The following is a 25,918-nucleotide window of genomic DNA, read 5'->3' as shown; positions in this document are numbered from 1 at the left end:
TGCAGCTTAAAAAGAAAACTGAGCCAAGAAAGCAAATACAAGATTAAGGGTTCGTCCACACTGAACGCTGCAATGTTTGAAGAGTTGATCTGCGATGCATTTATGCCCACATAACACAGCATGATCACAACTATACAGTCTCTCAATTTAAATTAGTGGTGTCCCTACACCTGACCTTAGTGGGTACGTTACCTACCCCTGCTAGTCTATATATTGGTAGCTTTTCTAGCCGTACATTGCACTGCATTCATAGGGAGGTAAAGGACTTAAAATCTACAACAATCAATATCAACACAAATATTCAGAAAGTACAGGAATGGATGGAACAATATTACGCTGTGAACAACTCCGTCTCATTTAACTCCCATGATGAGAGAGTTAGCAGCAACCTGAGTTCATTCTGTAGACACAAAAACAGGGCTCCTGACAGGTTTGTACAGTTATCTAATCTGAAAAGAAAAAAGAGCTCTGGTTCAGAAGTTTACTGTACAGTTGTGGACTCTGGGATTCATTTACTAAAATGAAGAAGCTGGAGAGAACAACCCAGAAAATTAGTGTATTTTCAGCTGTACAAGGTGTTTGAAGGCCATTTTACAGTCATCTGTGAGCCACGATAAACAGCCAATAGCACATTATTCTAGTATGAAATACTATCCAGAACACTGAATTTTAACTGGGAGGGAAGGGATTTCATTATTGCTATTATTATGATTATTATATTATTATATTGCAAATAGGTACTGTGGAGACACAGCATCCATGATTACAGAGTCTGTGATTCCACAGTCAGCTGTTCAAAAAGAAAACTCCAGCTTGCAAACAGTCTGCAGATGTCCAAGACTACATTCATTAAAAATACATCGTCAGATCCAATCGGGAACATAATGCAAGTTTGCAAAAGTCTTTCAAAGTTGTTGTGGATTCCTTTTTGTGTTTTGGTTCCAGTATAGGCACATTCTAAAATGAATTATGTTTCCATTGTGCATTTCCCACAAACAGTGCAGGACTGTGCCAATGCATAATAATTTGAAACATTAATAATATTCGAAAATAACACAGAAAAGGTACTTTTATTATTTCTTTTGATAAAATGAAATTGATAAGTTTGTTAAAATTATTTTTTATACTACTTTCAATTACAGCATAACTTGGTCATGTAAACACTACCACTATAGCCTATAACACTCTCTGGTAACTCTGCTTTCACTGCCTAGGGGTTCAGCTGCCTGCATGCCAAGGTCCAGCTCTGGTATTGCCTAGCTGTGTAACTATCGAAGAAGAGCTATGAGAAAGTCTGGAGGCAGATAAAAACATGAAAGTTACAGAGGTTAAGATTATTGAGACAGCATCATTGCTAGCTCAGGGATTCAAGAAGAAAATACCAACACAAAGGTATAAAACCATAACAGAGAGGTTAGCTGACCCCATTGGCAATCATCACCTCCAGTCATCACCAGCAACAGCGTCATCAGAGCTAGTGGAAAAAGGCAGCTCAGCAACACTGAGGGTCTATTGTAAGGAGCCACGCAGGACAATCCTTTTCCCCCAGCCAAAGCCTGCCGGACCAGCAAAGACTGTGAGCAATGGTGAGCGTACTAACACTGAGCCTAGTAGCTCATTAACTCCTAGGTATCTTTTGTGTGTGTTATCAAACAAATAATTATTTTACACTTCTAAGGTGAGTGTATCCTGCTTTCAGAATCTTTTTATACCCTAACAAATCAAAGAGGAGTTGTAACAGGCCTTACCTTGGCAACAACAAAACTCCATTATTGGCAAAGCCAATAACCAAACAGACATTAAACAAGTAAGTCACATTCATTCTTACAATTTTACAGAATCAGGATGTCTATCTCCCCCACAATCAACTAATAACAAAGTCATTTATCTTTATATGAATACAAGAATAAAATACAAAAGGCATGTATTTTACTTAAAACACTGCTGGGGTTAGCCATACTGGGCAATTGTGCATTGCCAAGCACTGATTTGATTCTCATTATACTGCACTGACAGCAAAGCCATTTATCTTTTTTCAGCTCCCAGTCTCCTTTTATCTTTTTCTTATGCTTCTGTATTTTTCCTCTATCCTGCAGTGTTGGTGAATGCTGATGAGCAGAAAATGGTACAAAACCACAGACAGTCTCTTTCAGATTAAAAGTTCAGGTATGGAAGGTCCAACTTTTTTCCATTTGAAGTTCCCAAAGAAGTTGTATATTTGGCATTGTCCAGCTATATAAAGATCAGTTAAATACTACACTAGCTGTCCTTCTCTAGAACAGATAGACTTTCCAACAATGACATGATGATTCTTTCATGGTTCTAATATGCTCTCTGTTAAGAAGAGATATTATCTTCATATCACTGCAGCCTTTGATGTTTTAACAAAAAAGAAAGTGACCAATGCAAAAACAGCTTTCCACGTACCAGAACCACAACTGTTATTATTTCTTTTACATTCAACTTGTTACATTTGTAGATTACAGTATTCCATAAAAATCAGGAAAACTGAAAACATAAAGAAGAAACAAATCTTCCCCATATTCTAGTACTTAGCCTTTAAGTGTGTTAGGATCTCACCAGGGATGTGCAAACAACTGACTCTTTCAATTCACCAGCTGAACTTGCCATTCTCAGTTTGTTAGTATTGAATCAAGTTTGTCTTAACCCTGTTTCTCACCAAAACAAAAGTATTTAATGTCATGACAGACAATACATTCCTCTTGAAATAAAACAGAATGTTTAATTTCCTAAGATTTGTTCAAAAAACAAATGTAACAGAATTACAGTCAGCATACTACAGCTTATGATTGGTGTGATGCTTCACAAAACTGACACCTCAGATGTCTTTCCCATCACAGAATCACAGAATCACAGAATGTTAGGGATTGGAAGGGACCTCGAAAGATCATCTAGTCCAATCCCCCTGCCGGGGCAGGATTGCCTAGACCATATCACACAGGAACGCGTCCAGGCGGGTTTTGAATGTCTCCAGAGAAGGAGACTCCACAACCTCTCTGGGCAGCCTGTTCCAGTGTTCAGTCACCCTTACAGTAAAGAAGTTTTTCCTCAAATTTAAGTGGAACCTCCTGTGCTCCAGCTTGCACCCATTGCCCCTTGTCCTGTCAAGGGATGTCACTGAGAAGAGCCTGGCTCCATCCTCTTGACACTTGCCCTTTACATATTTATAAACATTAATGAGGTCACCCCTCAGTCTCCTCTTCTCTAAGCTAAAGAGACCCAGCTCCCTCAGCCTCTCCTCATAAGGGAGATGTTCCACTCCCTTAATCATCTTCGTGGCTCTGCGCTGGACTCTCTCTAGCACTTCCCTGTCCTTCTTGAACTGAGGGGCCCAGAACTGGACACAATACTCCAGATGCGGCCTCACCAGGGCAGAGTAGAGGGGGAGGAGAACCTCTCTCGATCTGCTGACCACACCCCTTCTAATACACCCCAGGATGCCATTGGCCTTCTTGGCCACAAGGGCACACTGCTGGCTCATGGTCATCCTGTTGTCCACTAGGACCCCCAGGTCCCTTTCTCCTACGCTGGTCTCCAACAGCTCTGTCCCCAACTTGTACTGGTACATGGGGTTGTTCTTGCCCAGATGCAGGACTCTACACTTGCCCTTGTTATATTTCATTAAATTTCTCCCCGCCCAACTCTCCAGCCTGTCCAGGTCTCTCTGAATGGCTGCGCAGCCTTCCGGTGTGTCAGCCACTCCTCCCAGTTTTGTGTCATCAGCGAACTTGCTGACAGCACACTCTAATCCCTCATCCAAGTCATTAATGAATATATTGAATAGAACTGGTCCCAGAACCGACCCTTGCGGAACTCCGCTAGACACAGACCTCCAACTGGACTCTGTCCCGCTGACCACTACTCTCTGGCTTCTTTCCTTCAGCCAGTTTACAATCCACCTCACTACCCGATCATCCAGACCACACTTCCCCAGTTTAGCTGCGAGGATGCTGTGGGAGACCGTGTCAAACGCTTTACTGAAATCGAGATAGACCACATCCACAGCTTTACCATCATCTATCCACCGGGTAACATCCTCATAAAAGGCTATCAAGTTGGTTGAGCAAGACTTCCCCTTGGTGAAGCCATGCTGAGTGCCCCTAATGATCCCCCTATCCTTGATGTGCCTAGAGACAGCACCAAGGACAAGTTGCTCCATCACCTTTCCGGGGATGGAGGTGAGGCTGACCGGTCTATAGTTACCCGGGTCCTCCTTCTTGCCCTTTTTGAAGACTGGAGTGACATTCGCTTTCCTCCAGTCCTCAGGAACCTCTCCCGTTGCCCACGACTTAGCAAAGATGATGGAGAGTGGCCTAGCAATGACTTCCGCCAGCTCCCTCAGTACCCGCGGGTGCATCCCATCAGGGCCCATGGATTTATGGACATCCAGGTTGCTTAATTGGTCCCTGACCCAGCCCTCATCTACCAAGACAGATTCCTCCTCTATCCTGACTTCTTCTGAGGCCGCAGGGGTCCAGGGCTCCTCAGGACAGCCTCCAACAGTATAGACAGAGGCAAAGAAGGCATTCAGTAACTCCGCCTTCTTTTTATCCTCTGTCTCCAGGACCCCCACCTCATTCATCAGTGGGCCTACATTGCCTCTAGTGTGGGTTTTAGCTGCAATGTATTTGAAGAAGCCCTTTCTGTTGTCCTTGACCTCTCTTGCCAGGTTTAATTCCAAGGAGGCCTTAGCTTTCCTAGTTGCCTCCCTACATCCTCTGACAACAGACTTATATTCCTCCCAAGTGGCCAGCCCCTCCTTCCACGATCTGTACACCTTCTTCTTCCACTTGAGTTTGCCCAGCAGTTCCCTGTTCAACCATGCAGGTCTCTTGGTCCCCTTCCTTGACTTCCTACCTGCTGGGATGCTCTGATCTTGAGCTCGGAAGAAGCAGTCCTTGAACACTAACCAACTATCTTGGGCCCCCTTACCTTCTAGTACCCTGTCATCCTAAAGGTCTCTATGATATATATGTCTGTTCAATAGAGTTAATACAACCTAAAGAGAGATTCAGAATATTCCAGAACAGATACACCTATATCAGGTCAGCTGACACAGACTAAAATACCCTCAAAGTGTTGAAGATGTTGGTCAACTTCAGCATAGCAATTGCAATTGCTAATTTTACCAGACTTCTCACACAGCAGTGACCTGGACCACAATTACCAATGACTTCTAGTAACAACCTTTATATTCTCTATTCACCTGTTTAGGCATGTATATTATCACATTGTCGGAATCTTTTTCAGTAAAGTTCCATCAAAGTCTCCTGCCACAAAACAGAACATGCAACTGCCATTTTTTTGCTAGTCATGAACCCTTCTGCCACACCAGCAGAGACAAGCAATAAGGAATGTGTCCAGAACTGACATGGACATACAAGCAGAAAAGTGTGCAGTCTGTACAGAATTATTCAGAATAGTCATACGTACAAAATGCTGCAGGTGAATCTCATGATACCAAGTGGCTGGTTGGGAAAACAGCAGATGAAATTCCACATCGGTAAGTGCAAAGAAGCGCAAATAGGAAAAAATAACCATAACCATACATACACGGTAATAGAGCCTAAATTAGCTACAGCTCAGGGAAGAATTCTTGCAGTCACTGTGGACAGCTCCCTGAAAACATCAGCTCAGTGCTCAGCAGATACTCAATAGGCAAACACAATGTTACAACTGATTAAAGAAGGAATAAAAACCAAAACATTATTATGCCACTCAAGCATATGAGCTTCGAGCACTGCAGGCAGTTGTGGCACCACCCCTCTCTTTCGCTCAGTGTTTCAAAACAGGCACTGTAGAACTTAAAAGGCACAGAGAAAGGTGATAAGAATAAGAAGAGATGGGAAGTGAATCCCATACAAGGAGAGATTAAGTACTTTTGAGTTCTGAAAAAGGACAGATAAACCACCTATCAAATCAGGACTGGTACACAAGAAGCGAATGAAGACCAACCAGTCACTTATCGACACAGCAAAAGAGGGTAGTCAATGAAATTGTGGAATAAATACATTTAAGTAAACAAGACACGTAAGTAAAATACAGATCTTGTTGCCACCAGTTGTCACAGAGAGCAAAGTGGAAGAGCTTCCAATACGGATAATGTACATTCACAGAGAGCAGGTCCTTTGGTGGCTATTAAACCAGTGGCCCATGTATAACTCCAGGTCAGGGTCACTAATAGCTGGAATCTAGGAGCAACACTCCACTGGTCATCATCTCTAAACTGGTCTCCATATAGGACACAATAAATTATTTTCCTCTGCGGCTGTTCTTACAATAAGATGGTTTCTTTAATAACACTGAAAAAAAATATTTCAGTGTAATCTAACACATAACTTGAAGGCCAGTTCTGGCTGTGGGTCCCTTGCACAGTGCCTCTTTCTAGTGGATAATACAGGGGGTTTTTTTTTCCCCCCCACTATAGTGACCAACACAACTAGACTCCAGGAAATAACTGATAATGGGTTCTTAATAATCAGGAAAGTGAGGTAGAGACAGAGGAACAGTAAAAACATCTCAACCCTCTGAAGGGTCTCACTTGTAGTTCACAAATACCGAGCACCTGGCACTAACTTCTTCACCTGAGTAATAATGAGAGCAGCTTGGATGTGAGAGAGTGCCACCTCCATGAGTCAGAGTGGCAAAATACTTTCATAGACAGTTTTATATTGTTCTTACTCCACAGTTATGATGGCATATCACTAAAAAGGACAGTCGTGCATTTCCTTCTCCTCCCAAGTTAGATCCATGGACTACCCACACACTGGGTGAGATGGTTCGGTCAAAACGTTATTAATTTTTTTCTTTAGTTTCCCTTTGGATTATTGCAGTGAACAGACTCACTATTTAGATCACTAGATCTGACAGAAATGATATAGCAAACGTGTGCAGGCAAGGGAAGGGGAAACAACTCCACTCAGTAGCAGCTCTCAGCTACACTGCGTTACATACAACACTAAACTGCAACCTAAGGTTCTTCTGCTGAATGAAAAACACAGAAGTCCTTGGACCTGAAAGACAGCAAGTCTGAAGTGACTAGATGCCACAAAGCAGCCACTGAAGAAAAACAAAAGGATATGAAAATCTATGGTTAAGGATTGGTAAGTAGCGGGGAGCTTGTCCAAGTTCAGGTGACAGAGCTCAATAAATATGGAAAAGGACTTTAACTTGTGTTTATCTTAACTGTTATGGTAGTTCAACTTTATGAAAACACCAGCATCAGTAAACCTCCTCCACATTTGAGAGGAAACATCTTTCAGAGCAGATAAATTCTGCAGGGAAATCAGTTTTGTTCTTTTCTGGACTTCCTTATCTAGGTACTGCAAGGTATCATTGTACTGGTGAGTTCAACTAGGGAATAGACTGTATAATTAAATGTATTTAAATACTTTAAATACTGCTAAAGCGCATATATATGTACAAAACAGTACTCAGGATATTTCTTCTTAGCCATCAACCCCTGAATAACAGAACTATGAAAGCAGGCAACTCTACACTACCAGCTGCACTATGATTCACTGATCCTTTTTAGCCTCACAATACTTCATGGTAGTATAATCATTTCTAGTCATGTGTGACTCATCAAAGTATTCTGTAGTAAAGACAAATGTTATAATATGCCCTATTGTAACCATGCAAATTACAAATCTTCATTTCCATACCTAAATTATGCTTTCGCTGAACTTTTTCTGCTGCTTAAGCAGCTCTCACATACAAGCTAGTTAGGCATTTCAAAGTTGTTTCATAGCAAGGAGTCCCAAGCTTTCACCCCCTATGACTTTCTCAAGCCTCTTCATGCTTTCCGCACCACTGTTTTGAAAAGGTCTGCGCTAGGTTCTTAACTCTAAGCTGCCACCATATCTCCTCTGTATGCCTCACATTTCCTGCGGCCAGATGTTAACAAAACTTGACTCGGCAGACAAATTATACAATACTTCCCATGGCAACTCTGAATGACCAGTCCTCTGTGGATCATCACAAGCCAAGAAACACAGAGACACAAGGAAAAGTTTTAAACTTTGTTTTTCTACACCAAGACATCATACTCCCAGTGAAGTCATTTTTCTATTACCTTAGGGCCTATTAACTTTAACATACCTGTTGCTATCCCTTGTCCACAACAGATGTAATATTTTTAAGTAGAAAGATTGTCTATTTTATTTCTTAACCCTCTACATATTAAAGCTTTTTAAAAAGTGATCATCAGGGTCAATGGGTGACTGCAATGTAATTTTAGAACTGCTCATATTAACTGCCTAAATTTCCAGTTCAGACCAAATGGGCTTGGCTCAAGAATAAACACTAAACAGCTCCAAGGAAAGTAAAGTACAACCTCGTTGGGGTTTTTAAACCAAACACAAAAGGAAACACCACTCCACATTTCATGGATAAAACAGCAGATCACAATGAAGCATGCTAAGAACAGGCCGATGGAGAATCCTAACTAAATCTCAAACTGAGGAAGATCTCAGGTTCCAGAAGAAACCCCTACTGCGTATTCTTTCAAAAGAAACAAAAGGAATAGAGAAGAAGTAATATACATTCCTTTCCTAATAGGAACTAGAATAGCAAGAGTTTTTAAATTCAAGCACAAAGGCAAACATACACTTTATATGCATCACAGATGCACACTGTCTGTACAAGTAGATGGACAAATATTTGCATGAATACAACTTGAGCACGGGATGATAGGAGGCTTCCAAATAAGGGCAGAATGCTACTACTACCTTTGCTGGTGCTTATCACAGAAAGGTGACACAGTAAAAGTACTGTGGACTGAAATATAGCAGATATTCCCTGTGATCACTCTGTTCTCTTACTCTAGGATTGCATATTTAACACATTTTAAACATACAAAGTTGCTAAGGAATAAAAAACAAAGGTTAATGAAAAGAAGACAACCAACTCTGGGCCTCAGTCCCTTTCTATCACCTGAATCCCGTTAGTAGAACTTTATTAATACAAGGAGAATTATTCTTTAGTCTGGGGGAAAAAAAAGGCTTATATCTTCTCTGACACAGCAGTAGCCAAATATATAAGTATTTATTTTATGAATGCTTATGCATTCATACATATGACTTTAAATGAAGCAGTACATGTTATCACTCATTGACATTCCCACATACAGATTTGGGCTTCCACCTGAATTACTCGGGTCAGAGAAAAAACTATCAAACTTTCTAAGCAGGTATAAATCAGTGTCCCTTTTTTCCCATGGTATTTAAAGGGTAACAATGAATTTACCCCAAAACAACATTATCAAATTTTAAACATATAGGAACAATTTTCAGTAAAACAAAACACAGCATGATGTACTGCTCAACCAGAGACTGTGATTTAATTAGCCAGAGGACTGGAGAACTACCAGAAACAAATACGTGGTATGCGAATGATTCAGTAGGTATACTTCTTTCTTTGAAATTAATCCATAGGCATCCACTTCCCTTCTTCCTCCTCTACCTTTTATCCCCTTCTTTTGTCTTTATTAACTAAGGTACTGCTTGCTGTTCTGAGGATACAAACTCTAATTAAGGTTCCAAGCTGCTATGACTACCAACCTATCCACTGCTCTTGGGAAAGGGAGGGTGAGAGGGAAGAAAGTGTGGGTACACCCAGAGGCACCCCAGTGAATATTAATAACCACCTTTTGCTTCTTATCCTCTCCCTCACACTAGTAATTTCAAATAAATAATTAGTCTTCTCATTCTGTCCCACACTGCCACACAGCTCCACTGCATGCTGTCAAACAAAACGCATTGCTAAATATTTTTCAGGATAATCCACTGTGGGACAACTTTTTTTAAATACACTTTAGGTCATTTACCCTTCAAAGAGAAACATAATCTGCTTTCAAATTATGCTGTTCCAAATAAGAAGATAACAGGGTCAGTTCTCATCTCTGGCTGCTCTTGCTATGTCTCAACAGCATGCAGCAGCCAGAAAGCTGCCAGACAGGAGCAGGGGAGGATCTCCTAGGGTTACTGTTCAGTGGAACCGGGCCAACGCAGCTGGTTCTCTGCCACCTGTCCCCACCTCACTGCACGAGAAGGGTGCCAGGGGACAGGGCCACGTGCGGGGCTCGAGCAGCTGGGCAGTTGCAGCAGCCACTACAAGATGCAATAAACTCGAGAATGAGACCACCATCTGCAAGGCGGTCAAGAGTCACCCCAGCTATTTTCACAGCTCCAGTTTGCCCTGTGCAAACGACACCCTTGGAGAGTAGCAGGGAAGGATGCATGAAGCCAGTCTGTGCCAGGCTGGACCTTGGAAAACCACATTTAAGCTATAAAGCTGTGCCATTCTGGCATCTGATAAAAACCTTCAGAAGAGGTACCTGAAGTGTGAAAGCACCCCACTGGAAGAATGAAAGAGTCTTGTTAACCCTATGGACACCTTCATAGAAAAATCAAACAAAATGACTGGGTCCTCTACTAGTACAAATGGGAGTAACACTACAAACCATAGAGCTTTCCCCCTACTGCAGGCAGCAAAAAATACTGTGACAAAGGCAAAAAATAAGATGGCATTTGTGCAGGTTTTCCAACACAAAAAACTGAGGTAAAGGCAAGACTAAAAGGTGAATGCTACAAACACTTGACTGTCAGAAAAGGAGGAGTTGGACTGCCAACTGTTACGAATCTGTGAAATGAGTGGTTACTTTCCCACCACTGGCTATAAAAACTGGGAACAAATAGGCTAAATTTCTTGTTCCTGTATGAAAAAATATGAACAAAACTTACCTAAACCCTGGAGGAGAGACTGGTCTATAAATACATAAAAGTACACATCACTCTCCTCCCTCACGAATACGGTATCTGTCACTCAACTAGATGTCAACTAAGCCACCCGCCTCAGTAATCCATTTCCACTGCACAGAGCGCAGTTACTATGGTAGGATAACACTGGTTTGACTGACAGATGTTCAGGCTGGTGCAGGTGTGTGTTCACCTTTATGTTGTCCCGGGGTGAGATACCTCCTGCAGATTATTTGGCACTTCATTTTTGCTTTTATAGCAAGAGCATGACTCTTAGGGAAACATGTTAATAGACTCTTGCTACGTCCTCAGATGTCAGAAAGCAGAATTCATGTTCATGCCAAGGACAGAGACCTTAACGAATAAGTTAATGAAGTCAAATATGACAGCAGAACATAAGAGGCATAAGGAGACTTGAAAGCATGTAGTACAGAAAGCAGAGCACAGCTCGAGTGTTCAGCCTTCACTACGAGTCATATTGTCACAGTACGTACTACTAAGCATATGCTCATTAGTACACGAAAAGAAAAGGAAATAGAGTCTTTCCTCTTCCACCTCCCTCCTTCCCCTGCTTGTAATGTGCAAAACAGGATGAACTGCAGGGACTTCACACTACTGTCCTCCGAGCAAATAGCAGGGAAGGAGCGGAAAGTACTAAGAGTCTCAGATCTTTCTTTCTTTTCATTAGCCAGATGAAGCAACACTCTTGACTGTACGGAATTGCAATCAGGATTCTGTTCTGACAGCCATCAGGCCAGGAATCACATATGCTGCCTCTCTCTCTGCTCCCTGCTACTGCAGGTAAGCCATAAACTTACAAATTAGCCACAAACCAAGAAACTGCACTGTGCTTTTCAACAGTCTTCTTGCTACTACATACAAAGTGAAGTACCCCACTGCCACCAGATACTTAGAGGTGATCTTCCTAGCCAAAACCAAAACAAAACAATGTTCCCAAACTTAAGCCTTTCCATTCAATAATATTATTTGCAGAGTGCAGCTGGGAGTTTATGTTAATAAAACAAATATCACATTTAAATACTGCATGTACTACAAGTGCTGACGGAAAGCATTTTTAAAGGAGTAAGCACAATACACGTACAGTGTTTTCCTAGTGCATTCAACTTGCAAATTCAACCAGAAATCAATAACAATGGACTGCAAGTTTGCAATTTATGTTTTTAACAGATGCCCTGGCATATTCAGTTTAGCATGGATGCTGAACACATAGATTTTTGTTTGTTTGTAGCCTATCTTCTAGCTCTAGTATTTAAAAATTAATAATCTAGAAGTCATTTTCCATATACAAACCTGGAACAGAATGGGTAAACAAATATTGATGCGGCGAATCTGAAAAAGCTACAATTTCTTTGGATTACTAATGTACTATATTACAGTTTCCCACTTAACTAAAACAATTCACAATAGTTAAGCACTGAACTGGGTAAAAGGTACTTGTAGCACCAGCCTTCCTGTTGTTACTACAGAGAAAATTTCATACAAGCAAAAGAAAGCACGATCACACCTATCCATGTTCATATGTGTGTGTGCTTTTCTAGCTCAATATAACTGCACACCTCTCACGGCATTCTTTGTAACACGCGTTTTAACTGTTCAATGCAAGCTATTTTGGAGAAGGCAAAAGCGGGACATTTGTAATGAAGACCAAAAAAGAGTGAGCATCACCATATCACTATCAGAGCAGCATTCCAAGACACATAAAAATTAAACGTTACAAGTCTGCACCACATCAGGCTTCAGGACTATGCCTGGTGCTTCCTGCATTAGCTGCTATCTGTTTATCAGATACACGTGTGGCCTCCCAGTGGTACGTGATGGGCTAGCAAAAGTTACTTTTCAGGTATAGGCGGGCTTAGAAAGTAAGAGCTCAACTCTGGAGCCGGACTAAATTCAGGTTGCAGAGGAAGAAAGCTTAATTTTAATCAAGGACTAATTCTACTTTTGATAGCTAAATCACTCTGCTGTAACCGATTTGCTCACTCACAAAAAGAAAGAAATATCTGGTGTATAATTGCTTCAATACTGATTAATAAATAATAACTGATGGAGAGACTTTGCTGGCAGATAATAACCAGCAGCTGAAGAGAGGGCCTAAGGCAGAGCCTCAGGCCTTTAACCCAGGTAGTCATTAATTGACAGAAAGTAGCTGGTCTTGAGGTCATTACTGCTATTACATAAAAATATTAACACATTTTTTTCAAATACAAAATAATTTTCTAAAGCTACAGGCTGAACTGCACAATAAGTACAGAGTTATTTTAGAGAGAACTGATGGTTTTGATTTTTTCTAGCAACTAAAAAATGACAGAACCCACTGGGGAAAAAGTTATTCTGAATACTTGTTCAACCTGATTTTTTTTTTTTAGACTATTAATGAAAGTCAGCTCTTCAGTGCCTGCAGACGGATCACCACACTGCAGATGAGGGAATGCCCAGCCCAGCTCTTCAGCATCTCACGGATTGCTAGAAGCACTACACTACCTCCAGTCATCGTGTCTTAAGGACAAGTATAAAACCACAGTCCCGTGGTGCTGGACATAAACTAACATGAGCTGCTGGACATGCACTGATTCTGACCTACGCCTGCTTATGTGACTCTGTTCAGCAGCCCTTCCTGGGCAAAAATGATTTTTCACTTGTGCAGAATCAAGCGACTATTACTGCACTTTTGCAGATCCCGTTTTTGAGACCACTCTATCTTTTTGTGTGATGCTAAGCCAAACTGAGTGAGCCTCCCAAACACAAGCCTAAGAGAATTCAGTGCTGGGACATTCATGCAAGCTCTCTGCAAGCCAGAGAGCACTATGGAAACAGTAATTCTCTTATTTTCCCTTGGCCAGATTATTACAGCTCCTTCTCATTGGCCAGGATAAAGACTTAACTGTAAAGTATTGAATTAAGAACTTTTTACTAACCAAAAGCTTGTGATCTCTAATTACATCTTAGATAAAGTAATAACAGAACAACAGCAGTGCAATAAAGGTTGGCCTTATTGCAGTATGACTCTTCTCATAAGATCTTTCTTAGCCTCAAGGTCTTTCTCTGTATCATGGCAAATTACTCAGCACCGATGACTCCACAGTAATGTTTAATATAACTAAAACCAAGACGTACCCAGCTGTAGAGCTCTCTTCAAAATGTAATGCGCATGGATTCAGACAGCCAGTGGAGGTCCTACCCTGAGCACCTGACCAAGCTGTGGTTAGGCCCACACACTGCCAGTCCTGCAACATATGCTGCAACTATTTTGGAATGGGAGCGGGAGTAGCAAAAGTGAAAACACACAAATTTCTTCTTTCAGCACTGCCTTCCATCAGCATTCCTCCTCCCGCTCACCACCACCCGCCCAGATAGCCACTTCCTTTCACTGCCGCTCACTCCCATCTGCTCTGGTGCTGGCTGCACTTGCTCTTGTAACCTCTGCACCCACAATTCCTCCTGACTCCACTCCTTTCTACACACTTTCATTTTTGACTTTTTAGCAGATACTCCCCCTGACAGGAGCCAAACACTTTAAAGCTGCCAGTTGGCACTTTATTTCCATACCTATCTCCACACCCCATACACAGCAAAAGTCAAGAATGGTAGAAGATGAATCTCCCTGAAACATCTCTTTCCAGCAATGCGCTCATCTCCATTGATACACTCTGCTTTGTCCCTGAGTGCTCACTCCTTCTACTAACTGAAAGAAAAAGAATTAGCAGGAAAAAAAGGAATTAAAATAACCTATGAGACAGTGAGAAGACGTACAGGATACAGTGAGTTTCCATGTCCATCTGACAAAGGAATGATGAAAAACAGAGGGTTTGGAGAATAGAAGTACAGCTAAACATGAAGTAGAGTAAAAATAAATCCAGACAAGCGAAAAATAAAGTAACAATAGTAGGAAAAGGCCTGGTGGATTGAAAGGACAGACGAAGACAACAATGAAGGAGAGGCACAGAGATGATGTGACAGACTTTACAATCCAGCCAGCAATATTTTGCTTTTAAGAATTACTGACAAAGAAAATACGTAAGAGGTATGATTAGGAAACACAACATATGAGTAGAAGCAAGCAAGTATGTGAAGGTAAGTGGAGTTTCCTGGATTATTGTACTGCCCAAAGACGACAGGATACGGATCCCATGATTTTCACCAACTACAGCTGGCACAGCTGCAGTGGGTCTAGGGCCATACAAAGATCAGTTAAGCCTGCTCGTAAGAGCATCCCTCCTCCCTCAATACAGCATTACCTCAGGTAACACCCTGGTAGAACTGTACTGCTCCCTAGTCTGCAGCAGCATAGATAACTGCACCACAGTCCCTTCCACAGGAAACAAGTGATTTGAATCATTGCCTGTATTCCCAGATGAATCTGAACAACATATTACATATCTGTAATGCATAGAAAAAGTCAGCTCTGCTTTTAAATTACCTGCTCCAGAAGGGATTCTAGTCAGACCCATGTGGACTAAAGAGTTATGCTAATGATTCACATTCACTTATCGGTGCTCCTAGAAAGGCACTGCTAGTCTTAATTCCACTTTCCAAATTAATTTTAGTGTATGAAATACAGAACACCTTCATGTCTGCAAGAATTATATAGGATATATCAAAATTACTATTTTGATTGGCTACCTAAGCTTTCCAAAAGTCAGTTTCTATTTATAACTTGATTTGTATTTGAATCTCACTCTTAGGTTAAAATTAATTTTGAGGTCAATGTCATTCTTTGAGAAAAACTGAACAGCTAACACTTAACCATTTTTTGAGGAATAAACCTGCTTTTAATGTCACCGTTTCTTTTATTCATTGGTGAGTTATCTACCCTTAACCATAGCAGTTTAGTAAGACCAGTCAGCTGGAAGAGAGGTGAGATTTTAATCATTAGCATGCTGTCAAAATTTGAAAGGACACTTTCCTGCCCCTCCCCCCCTACACACACACACACACACACAAAATGCTTTGTAAATCAAAGTCAGGTTCAAGAAAGCGCCAAAACAAATGCCCAAGTATATGCAAACTGAAGTCTTTTAGGTATCTACCGTATGTCCACAAAATAAATACAATATATATTGCATTAATTAAAGTAAGATTCCCAAATGCAAGAAATTGCCCATCAAGATGTTTCAGTATGGGGGTTCGGTTAATTTTCCTGAACATTCATTCATTTTTAGAAATGAATGCAAACTTACTTTTATCATACATTTATGTTCATTGCCATGGATAGAGGAGCAACTAAATTTTAGTGAAAAAGTGGCTTCAGAGGAAACCAAGAAGTTTAGAACTGCACATGCCAGGTTTCGGGTAATTTCAAATTCACCCAGAAGTGTCCATGAACTCCTGGTACTGCAATACGAAAGATTCAAAAAGATGGATTACCTCAGCAATTCATCTGAATGAACACAGCTCTGAAGTGTTTGCTGTGAGTTCATACCTTAGAAGATACTCTTTCAACAAAATCGAACAACAATGAAAGATGGTCCTGAGGTCCATCCTCCACGTTTCACGTATTTGCTTACACTGATGTTGGAAGCTGAATTACTTGCAGCTGTTTCTCAGATGAGTCTAGGACATTTCAAGGGTAGTATTACGTAGGACAAACTTGCAAGCGTTACACTGTAGTAGAGCACAAGGAACATGAGACCTATCTACTAAAGTATACACCAAAAACTTCCATCTTACTAGAGTTAAAGGAGAACCTCAAGTAACCAGTGTTTTCTAAAGCTGAAAAATACTTGGCCATTCTTAGCTTAAGACTAAATCCTTCAGCAGGTGGAGTACATTAAAATTAAAATCATCAACCCCAACCTGGATGGAAGTCTGTTTCAGTACTGGTTGATAGGGAGTAAGAAATGGCCTGACATCTCACCCTGTTCTACTAGGCCAGTGAACACTCCTCTTTATCAGGGAGTGTAGTCATAGGATGAGGGGTAACAGTTTTAAACTGAAAGAGGGGAGATATAGATCATCAGATCTTAGGAAGGAATTCTTTACTGTGAGGGTGGTGAGACATTGGAACAGGTTGCCCAGAGAAGCTGTGGATGCCCCCTCCCTGGAAGTGTTCAAGGCCAGGCTGGATGGATGGGGCTTTGAGTAACCTGATAGAGTGGAAGGTGTCCCTGCCCATGGCAGGGGGGTTTGAACTAGATGATCTTTAAGGTCCCTTCCAACCCAAACCATTCTATGATTCTATGACTATTACAACAGACAGAGGCAACCAATTCCTCATCCCAAGAGCAATCCCTCTTGTACAGATAATTAATCTGTTGGTAGCAACACCAAGAACCAGGCATCCACTTCTCCCTCCTTATTTCTTTGCCTTGGCATTTGTGAGATCCTTTTCTAAATTAACTCAACTCACTGAACTGACAGAGAAACAACCTAGCCAAAAAAAAAAAAAAAAAATAGACCACAAAACAAACCCAAAGGCTTTCAGCCATCACAGTAAGCAGTAGGACTGCAAGCATGGCCTCAGCAGTTCCCACATCCTTACACTCATATTTTAAAGCACCTCAGAGAACCACTTCCTACGCATGCTTCCTCCTCCCCTTTCGTAGGGTCAGAGGGTAGTGTCATAGTCTGCTGTCCATGGTATGAAAGAGGTGCAAAGGAGTGAAAGGCCCCCAGTGTCCTACCCAGCAGTTCCACTGACAAAAACAAGACTTATTTCCTGATCACTTCAGTAGGGCCTAAATGAGGGATGCCAATGCAGAGGGCTGTCCTGGGTCCACCTTCCATCAGTGCAGACTTGAACTCATACTAGGGTTCTGGCAGTCGCATGAAAAGCTGGATCAGAGACCTGATTTGGTTGAAAACTTAACACATTTATTCATTTTTTCAGGTCAATATTCAGCCAGATCACACAGCTGTACAGAGCTGAAGGCTAACACAAGGAAAGCGAAGAATGCCTTTGGCTCAGAGAAGGTGGAATCAGCTCCCTCCACAGCAGCTCAATGCTTAGGCTAGCTAAAAGTGGTTATGGAGACATTTCCTGAACTGATCAGCCATGGAAGTGAGGCCTGCAGTCCTTCCTCACGCCCACAGACTACAGCACAAAGTCACAGAGCATTTATTTGCAGAAGTATAAGGTAAACACCCCCCTTGCTCAGGCACACAGCTTAAACTGCCACCTAGCCCTCTGCTTCCAGAACTAGCTCTGTTTTGTTATTCACAGCGACTAAGAAGGAAGGGTTTCTCTGTATGTTCACCTGAAAAATCAAGATGACAGCACTATGAAATATTCTATTAAGCTGACAGCATTTCTCATGTATGTTTTGGCTTGTTATACAGTTCTGAGCTTGATATTTGTAAACAACAAAACTGACATAAATAAAGGATTTTCTCTCTTTTTTTCCATGGCATAACTCCTGGAACCATGCCATATTTGGAAACAACAGCTCCAGAAAGTTAGTGCTTTCATCAACCTGGACCTCCACAGGAAGCTGATAGGTTGTCAAGTCCTGCTCCCGAGCAAGAGGTCTAAGAAATTACTTTATCAGCCTCCTGAGCTAACACACAGCACACCAAGGGACATGTCAGTACTGAAGGAAGGAGACTGGAAACTGCCAGTATTACTGCTTTCTTTTAATAAACAGTCCCACGAACACTTGTATTGAAAAGGCTACAGGAAAAACAAGAGAAAACTTCCTAAGAAAATCACAGTGAAGTGAAATGGCATATTTAAAAGCTTAAAATTTTCATCAGACATCCACACCTACTAAGCTAACCAGTTACAAAAAGCATCAGACAAATCAAAAATGTTAGACAAACCTTCAGAAATGTCCCAAGCAATAGACGCTATCATTAAATATACTGGCAAATTTTAGGAATGCTAATCAAGAAAATACTTTAAGTATTTGATGTTATGATCCCTTACAAAAAGTGAGGGTTTTCAAAATAACAAAATGTATTTGATACAACATTAGAAATACTTACAACTACTCCAGTCTTGGTGACAGTTTCCCGGTATGTAAAATTGCACACTGCCCAAGCTAGGTAATATGTGGACATGAGAGGGGTCTGTGAAAAGTGATCTGTAACCCATCCATCTTCTTCAAAAACAGAAGTTTCAACTGGCATGTTGGACAAAGATAAGTAAGTTGCTTGATGCCTGATGCTGATTTTGAAAGTGGCCTTGTAGATGGGCTCGTCAAAGCAAGGAAAGGCTTTTCTGGCATGAGTAGGAGAAAACTGCGTAACACCAAGAAACCTGGAAAAGAAGCAAACAAAAAAAGCCAAAGTGATTACTGTGCACAGCACTTGATTCACGGATGTACCAAATAAGACACTGCTTGACTACTGTGGTTTAAGCAGGGGTGGGGGTGGGGGGGTGAAACAAACTGTTCAAAGTATACAGTGTTTGAACACTGCTTTATCACTTTCTTACTACCTGTACTGCAAGGAAATCGATATAAACTAACGGTCTACAAATTTCCTACAAATTTGCAGACACCACACTGAAGTTAAATAAACTAACAGAGGCTGATAAACACTGCGTTGTCTGAAGTGAAATAAATAATCCCTCGCTTTGTATCAAACTTCAGGTTCTAGCAGTTTTGTTCACCAATACGTGAAAAACAGTTAGCCAATATTGGTTATACAACGTAAAACAAGTAAGCACAGTCCTCAGTTCAAACAAGGATTTAAGAGCCTTCAGGGAGCTCACTCTGCCCTGAGACACTGGCAGGGTACTTTGCCTTTCTTTGGGCATGAGAACTTACGGCCACATAGTGCACTCAAGAGAGTCATTGTTTTCCACTGCCGATTACTTCTGTACTAGTTGCATGTAAGTCTGAGACACACTACTATACAGCACTGCTGTGACCGTGCAAGTCCAAAAAGAAACCATTCCGTGAGCTCTGCAGAATTACAAATATAAGCAAATGATTAAACAAGCAGAGAGTAGTTCACCATTCTTCTACACATGCTTTGCTTTTCTGGTGTATTTTACAGAGAACAAATTGATGATCCCAGTTAATGGGTCAAATTATGAAAAGATCTCTGAAGGAGGAAAAGGTATTTATTATGCCGTTGTACAGAATGGGAAGGCTTTAGTTTGACAATAAAATCTGTAACTGTTTTCTTTGGAAGGAAAGAGATTTTAATCCAAATACAGAATAGGAACCTTTCTGGGTACAGACTTATATTTACATATTTGGAGAAAACCGATGTGCAATGATCTCTTTGCAGAAACAAGAAGCTACAATTAAAAGGCTGAATTATGGCGTTCGATAGGAATATTTTCTGGAGGCATGCAGGACAAGAAAATTACTATGAGCCAACTACGTAACTGTAAAGGTAGCACGTATGTAGGTTTTTTGAGTGGTGTTGATTCATGTCTCGCTTTCCAAGGTTCCATCAGTGGAAATAACCATGCAATTTTAAATACCAGGTAAACATTTATCAGAATTTTAGAGGTTGACTAATCATCTGTTATTCCTCTTGGGGAAGAGGATGGGTGGATATATTTGATCTAATGGAAATGGTGGCACCTATTATTAATCAGTCTACAGGCGTATTCTGCAATACAATACTCTCTAATGCCGAGGGAGAAAAAAACAGGTAGCCCATAAGGAAAACGAAATATTAACTTTTTCTAAAACTTCTTGGGTATTATACATATTTTGGATCATTATTTTATAAAAAATCAACAAAAAAATAAACTTCTTGAAATGTTACACTTTTATCTTGCTATAGTGCATCCACACCTGATGCAACTACATATATGTTTTCTGGTGAAATTATCACTTCTTTCAAATAAAGCTAACTTTTAAAAATTTGAAAAATTTTTCCACCACTGAAGCAGGTACCATTGGTCTTTTGTCTAAAATAAAAATCCTTGTTTGGCTAGTAATTATTGAAGGAATTCAGCATATGGCATTTTTCTTGTCTCATTATAAAACATGGATTACTAAAATCTTAATTCTGCATAAGGTTGCTAAATATAAAGTAACAAGTTGGTGCCAGGTATTTCAGTGTTAATCCAATGAAATTTCGTATTACCAGTGGATCAGCACTAGTGCAACAAAGTCAAATCAGCCAATTAAATGAAGCAAAGCAACTTAATTTATATGCAAAGTATTTCAAGTGGACCTGATTCTGCATTCTAGGCACACTATAAACAGCTACAGACATCAACAGAAGCTTCAAGTGAGCATGGAAAACTGTACTGGCCTGGTATTAATAAAGCAAGAATGATGAACTTTCCTCTGCAATTAACAATTTTAATGAGCTCAGACAGACATGTAAATGCTTACTTAAGGAATACTGTATATATTCCAACACTCTCTAAATAAGGAAGCATTTTTTTTTCCCCACTTCTTGGATATCCTATCAGTAGTCTTTTAATATTTGTTATGTTTTAGGCCATTGAAACAATCCCTTCACCAGACTAACAGAGCCTGATAAACTCTGCATCTTCTGTATTCTCACGGACAGATATATCCGCATACACGTAACTGGGCAAACACTGGGCAGTCAATATTTCATACTAAAAATACATCAACTACCAATAACAGGGATATTTATAACATGTGCATTACTATCAAACATCGATTTGCTTGTTGTGCCATAAAGCAAAACAAACAAAAAGTTACAAACTGCTTCCCAAAGACTAAACCCTTACATGTTTAAAAAAAAACCAAACATTGTCTATATTTATATGTGTCTCTCTCTCTCTCTGTGTTAGGAAGCAAAAACAAGCAAAACTTCTATAGCATGCCAAAAGGGAAGAGCAGGCTGAAGATTTCATCCATCTCTCTACACACCTCTCTGGGCACTGACATTTTTATCTCCAATTCCCCAAAATGTCACCATAAAAAGTTGTACTTCTGGGAATGACAGCCTTGCAGCCTGTCTTCTCAGCATACCCACGGCAGTAATTTGCAGGTGTTTTAATTCCACCTCATCTGTTAAAGGAAGACATGTGTTTCCTCAACAACCTATCTATTTTGACATCTTAGTTGCTGTAAGATGGAAGAATGTGTCTGTTTGTTTTGTCTGGGTGATGTAAGAAAATTTTCTTCCTTTTCATTTATGCCAAAGTTTGATGTTCATTGAAATTATGCGTGCATATTCTTATGGTACTCTACAGTAGCTCTGTATTAAACGTCTGTTGAGTACTGCCAGTAAATTCTGGCACATAACGCAAAGTTTGTAGTATATCACTTGCATTTTACATTTCAATTAAAGTAGCAAAGATTTCACTAAGAAAATAAATACTTTCATGCAGCTATCAACATTTCAGGTTGATTTATGACTTTCACCTGTGAAGACCACAGAAAATGAACTAACTTTACGAAAAAAATTATAAAGTGAAGGCATTACTATGTTTGTGAAGCCTCAGAGTTGGACAGAGTTATTCACTGCTCGTGTACAACAAAAGTGAAAAATGATGGTTTAGACCCTTTTATAGCAACTGCTATTCTGACAATGTTGCTGTATTTTAATCATATATAAAGATGTCAAAATGTTAAAGTCCTGCTGGAACATCAAGGTCTCTCAGAGCATGAGAAGCCTGTCTATCGATCACAGTAGAAGCTGTCCAAGTTTAAGGACTACAAAAGGTTATATGTATAACATTAAAAATGGGTTATTAATCAAAACGCAAATTGCTACACCGCAAGAGCACGCTCTGAACAAAGGTCCCTGGTTTAAATATGCATTATTTACTTTGTACTACAGTGAGTCATTAAGCCTGTGACAGTTGAAAAGGAAACCCAGTACTTTCTATTAAACACCTGAAACTATAACCACGCACTGATTATAGTTTTAAAAGCAGCATTTTACTGAAAGAGATATAAATGAGCTGATATAAAGAAAAAAAATGCCACTGATTTCAATATAACAATGCTACCTTACACAAGGTAAGGATCTCGCCCAATATAACTATATTCAAGTGTATTAAAAACAAAGCAACTTGTATCTGAAAAGTTACACAAAGAGTACTGGGAAACACATTTTACCATCGCCTTTCACTCCACATCTTAAGATAGCTTGATGATTCAAAAATTGAATAGGCTTTTTTTTTGTTGTGTTTTTTTTTTAAAAAAAAATCATAACTGGGGCATTGGTATTGAAGTGTAATACAATAACTTTGGAGAAATATCACTGTAACACCTATTTGACAGTTCAATTATTCCTATGCAAAGTCTAAATACACAAGAATAATAACTGCTTAAATAATTTCTTGGGTTTGTAAAGTGAATTATACCCCCTGCTGTCAGCAGTATTTTCTCTTCTGATTTGCCCATTTCCATACAGGTCTGCACAACCTCCCGATTACCCCAGTCGTTCACTCCTCAGTGATAAAGGGCATTTCACCTGCATCTTTTCCTACAACCAGGATTTTCCAAATTTCCATTTTATTTCACTGCGATGCCAAATCGCACAAACTTAATTTCAGTCGTGATTGCAGTTCTAACATTGGGCTGTTTAAAATTGTCGCTAATCATAGTAACAAAAATATGTTTTAATACAAGGGCTGTTGATTTAGTTGAGTTGGTGAGCGCTCTTTTTCTGTCCGACTTACTTTTTTTTTTCCCCATTCCCCCAACTATGAACTCTTCGCTTCGCAGTACAAAACAGTAAGATTCAGGAAGAGACGGATGGCAACAACTTAAAAAGAAACTGATTCTAAAATGGTAAACCATGCCAGAACTATCAAGAAGCCTATCTCACCTTTTGTATTACAAAGCCTGATTGTGGTTAGAAAACTACTTTAAAAAAAAAAAACCAACTCTCTAACTGCCTGAACGGGGGCCTCCACAGTGACCCCGTCCACTGTAACAAGGGCCTCGACAGGGACCCAAGGGTTCAATAACAAGAGTAAATACAGATCAAGATCGAATCTTGTTCTACATGAAAACAGTGAGCACTGACCAGGTGTGCCCTGTCACAGGGTGTAAATCTGCAGTGATTCAGTTGCAGCAGGTGCCATATTCATGTTAAGTGAAATTACATCCCAACACCTTTTTCTTCAAATAACGAAATAAAAACACAACAGCAGAGAAGTTCCTCTCCCCTACACGCTGCTATCTGTAACTTGGCACGGCTCTGTCACAAGAGGACACACGGTAGCCGTACACAGGAGGAGTGTTTATTAAGCAGACACGGAGTCTCCGTTCCGGGACTGCCCCGACAGAGACAGAGCTGGCGGTGTGCTTTGCTCCTGCCACCCTTGGGGGTTCGCTCGTCACCACCGTCCACTTCCAAGCTGCGCAGGGGCAGCTCCTGACCCGCCGGCCACAGCCCGCAGCCATTCCCACCCCAGGCAGGGCGCGCAGCCGGAGCGCTCCGCTCACCTGGCCGCAGCGCCGACTCACCCCGGCGCGGCCCGGCCTCCCTCATGGCCCCAGCTCGAAGCCACCCCACAGCCCGGCACGACCGAAGGCAGCTCCGCCCGTCCCCGGCCTGCCCCCGCGCCCCGCTCGCTCCCACCCACCCCCTCAGCCTCCACCGCCGCCTCCCACCGCCCTTCTGCCGCTCTCCCGACCCCGACGAGAGCCTCCGCATCTCCGCCTCCCCAGCACCAGCCCCCAGGAACGGCCGGACGGCGGAGGCGACCCCCGGCGAGACAGGCGGCGGCCGCAGGCGAGGCCCGGCCTGCGCTCGCCGACCGGCCGGGCGTCCCGTCGCCCTGGCGGCCGTTGGGCGGGGGCCGCCCCGCCTGCCCTTGCTCCCCACCCCTCACTCCCCCTCCCCAGCACACGGCCGGGCGCCGTGCCCCGGAACCGCCGGTGTCGGGCGGCGCGGCGCCGCGGCCCGCCGGGTCCTAGCGCCGCCCTGCCCGAAGTTCGGCGCGGGCTGCCGCGGACGGGCGGGGAAAGCCAACTTCGGCCCGAGTTGAGTGGAGGCGAGGCGGCCGCTCCGCTACCTTCTCTCGCCGTGGAGGACGTAGGAGCTGCGGAAGAAGCCAAGCAGCTCGTTCTCGATGAGGGCATTGTAGATGATCTTGAGGTTGTAACTTCTCTGCACCTCCAGGCTGCGGTTGAGGACGACGACGAAGACTTGGGTCTGGGGGTAAAGGAAGGAGCGGGCCACCCGCACGCCGCCGGCCAGCTTGTCCTCGGCCACGCGGACCGCCTCGATGTGCATGTGGTGGGCGTGCAGCACGATGTAGCGGCTGGCGTTGCGCACCTCCAGCTGCACGTTCACCTCCCCGCTGAAGGTGAAGTTCTCCATGAAGGCGCTCAGCATCAGGTTGTAGTGCAGCGGCCGCAGGTGCCGCGGCAGCCGCGGCCGGGCCCAGGGCGGCAGCTCCCGCCGCCGCTGCCACTCCTCCTCCTCCTCCTTTTCCTCCGCTGCCGCCTCCCCGCCCCGCGCTTCCTCCTCCTCCGGCCGGCCGGGGGGCTGCCCCGCGCCGGGCGGTTGCTGGGCCGCCCCCGGGAGGCTCCCGTTGCCGCCGGCCCGCGGCGGGCCGTCGGCGGCGGCGCCGCACTCCTCGAAGCGGACGCTGAGCAGCACGGCGATCATGGTCACCGCCAGCAGCGCCAGGATGGAGACGGCGAAGCCCAGCACCAGGCGCTTGTGCACGGCGATGTGCCGCTCCGTGGTGCGGGGTCTCGGCCCCGCCGCCTCGGCCCAGGGGCCCGGCGGCAGCCCCCGGCTGCCGTTCCGCAGGGCAGCCTCCTCCTCGATCATCATGGGGGTGACGGGCGGGCGCTCCTCCCGCTTCTCCTCCAGGGCCATCACGGCAGCGCCGCCCCCGCCTCCCGCGGGGCCACCGCCCCCCGAGGGGGCCCCGAAGGCATGGGAGGCTCCGAGACAGGAGGGCCCTCGGCCCGGGGGGGGACGCGCTGCCTCTCACTTCCCGACGAGCCGCATCACCCTGGCTGCCGGCAACCCCGCCGGGGAGCGGCCCCCGGGCGGGGGGACTGGACGGGATGGGGTCGGGCAGGAGCCGGCGGCGGCGGGCACAGGCAACTTGTGCGGCTTCTGCGGGGCACTTCAGCACATGCTGCCGAGCGCACCTCGGCGCCGAGGGGGAGGGCTCCGCCGCCCCGGCCCCCCCCGCTAGCGCCGCTGCCCGCAGGGAGCTCTCATCGCCCCGAGCCGCTGGGACCGGAGTCGGGCTCCGCGCCCGGCCCCGGCAGCGCCCGAGCCATGCGCGTCCCGCGCCGCCGCGCAGGTCGGGC

The 25,918-nt window shown here is 43.1% G+C and overlaps 1 protein-coding gene across 1 annotated transcript in view; it reads right to left on the bottom strand.

Annotated features, from left to right (window-relative positions):
• The window catches only part of TRHDE (thyrotropin releasing hormone degrading enzyme), a 227,534-nt gene extending 202,062 nt beyond the window's left edge, over positions 1-25,472 (bottom strand). Inside the window, exons 1-2 of the mRNA XM_068400961.1 lie at positions 24,658-25,472; positions 18,720-18,993 (exon numbers count right to left, since the gene is read on the bottom strand). Of these exons, the coding sequence (XP_068257062.1) occupies positions 18,720-18,993; positions 24,658-25,472 (1,089 nt within the window). The remainder of the gene's footprint in view (positions 1-18,719; positions 18,994-24,657) is intronic.
• Positions 25,473-25,918: the final 446 nt, after the last annotated feature.

This window comes from Nyctibius grandis, chromosome 5 (assembly GCF_013368605.1).
Source record: "Nyctibius grandis isolate bNycGra1 chromosome 5, bNycGra1.pri, whole genome shotgun sequence".
NCBI classification, from domain to species: domain Eukaryota; kingdom Metazoa; phylum Chordata; class Aves; order Nyctibiiformes; family Nyctibiidae; genus Nyctibius; species Nyctibius grandis.
Note: the sequence above shows the minus strand (reverse complement) of the source record. Positions and strands in the feature narration are given on the sequence as shown.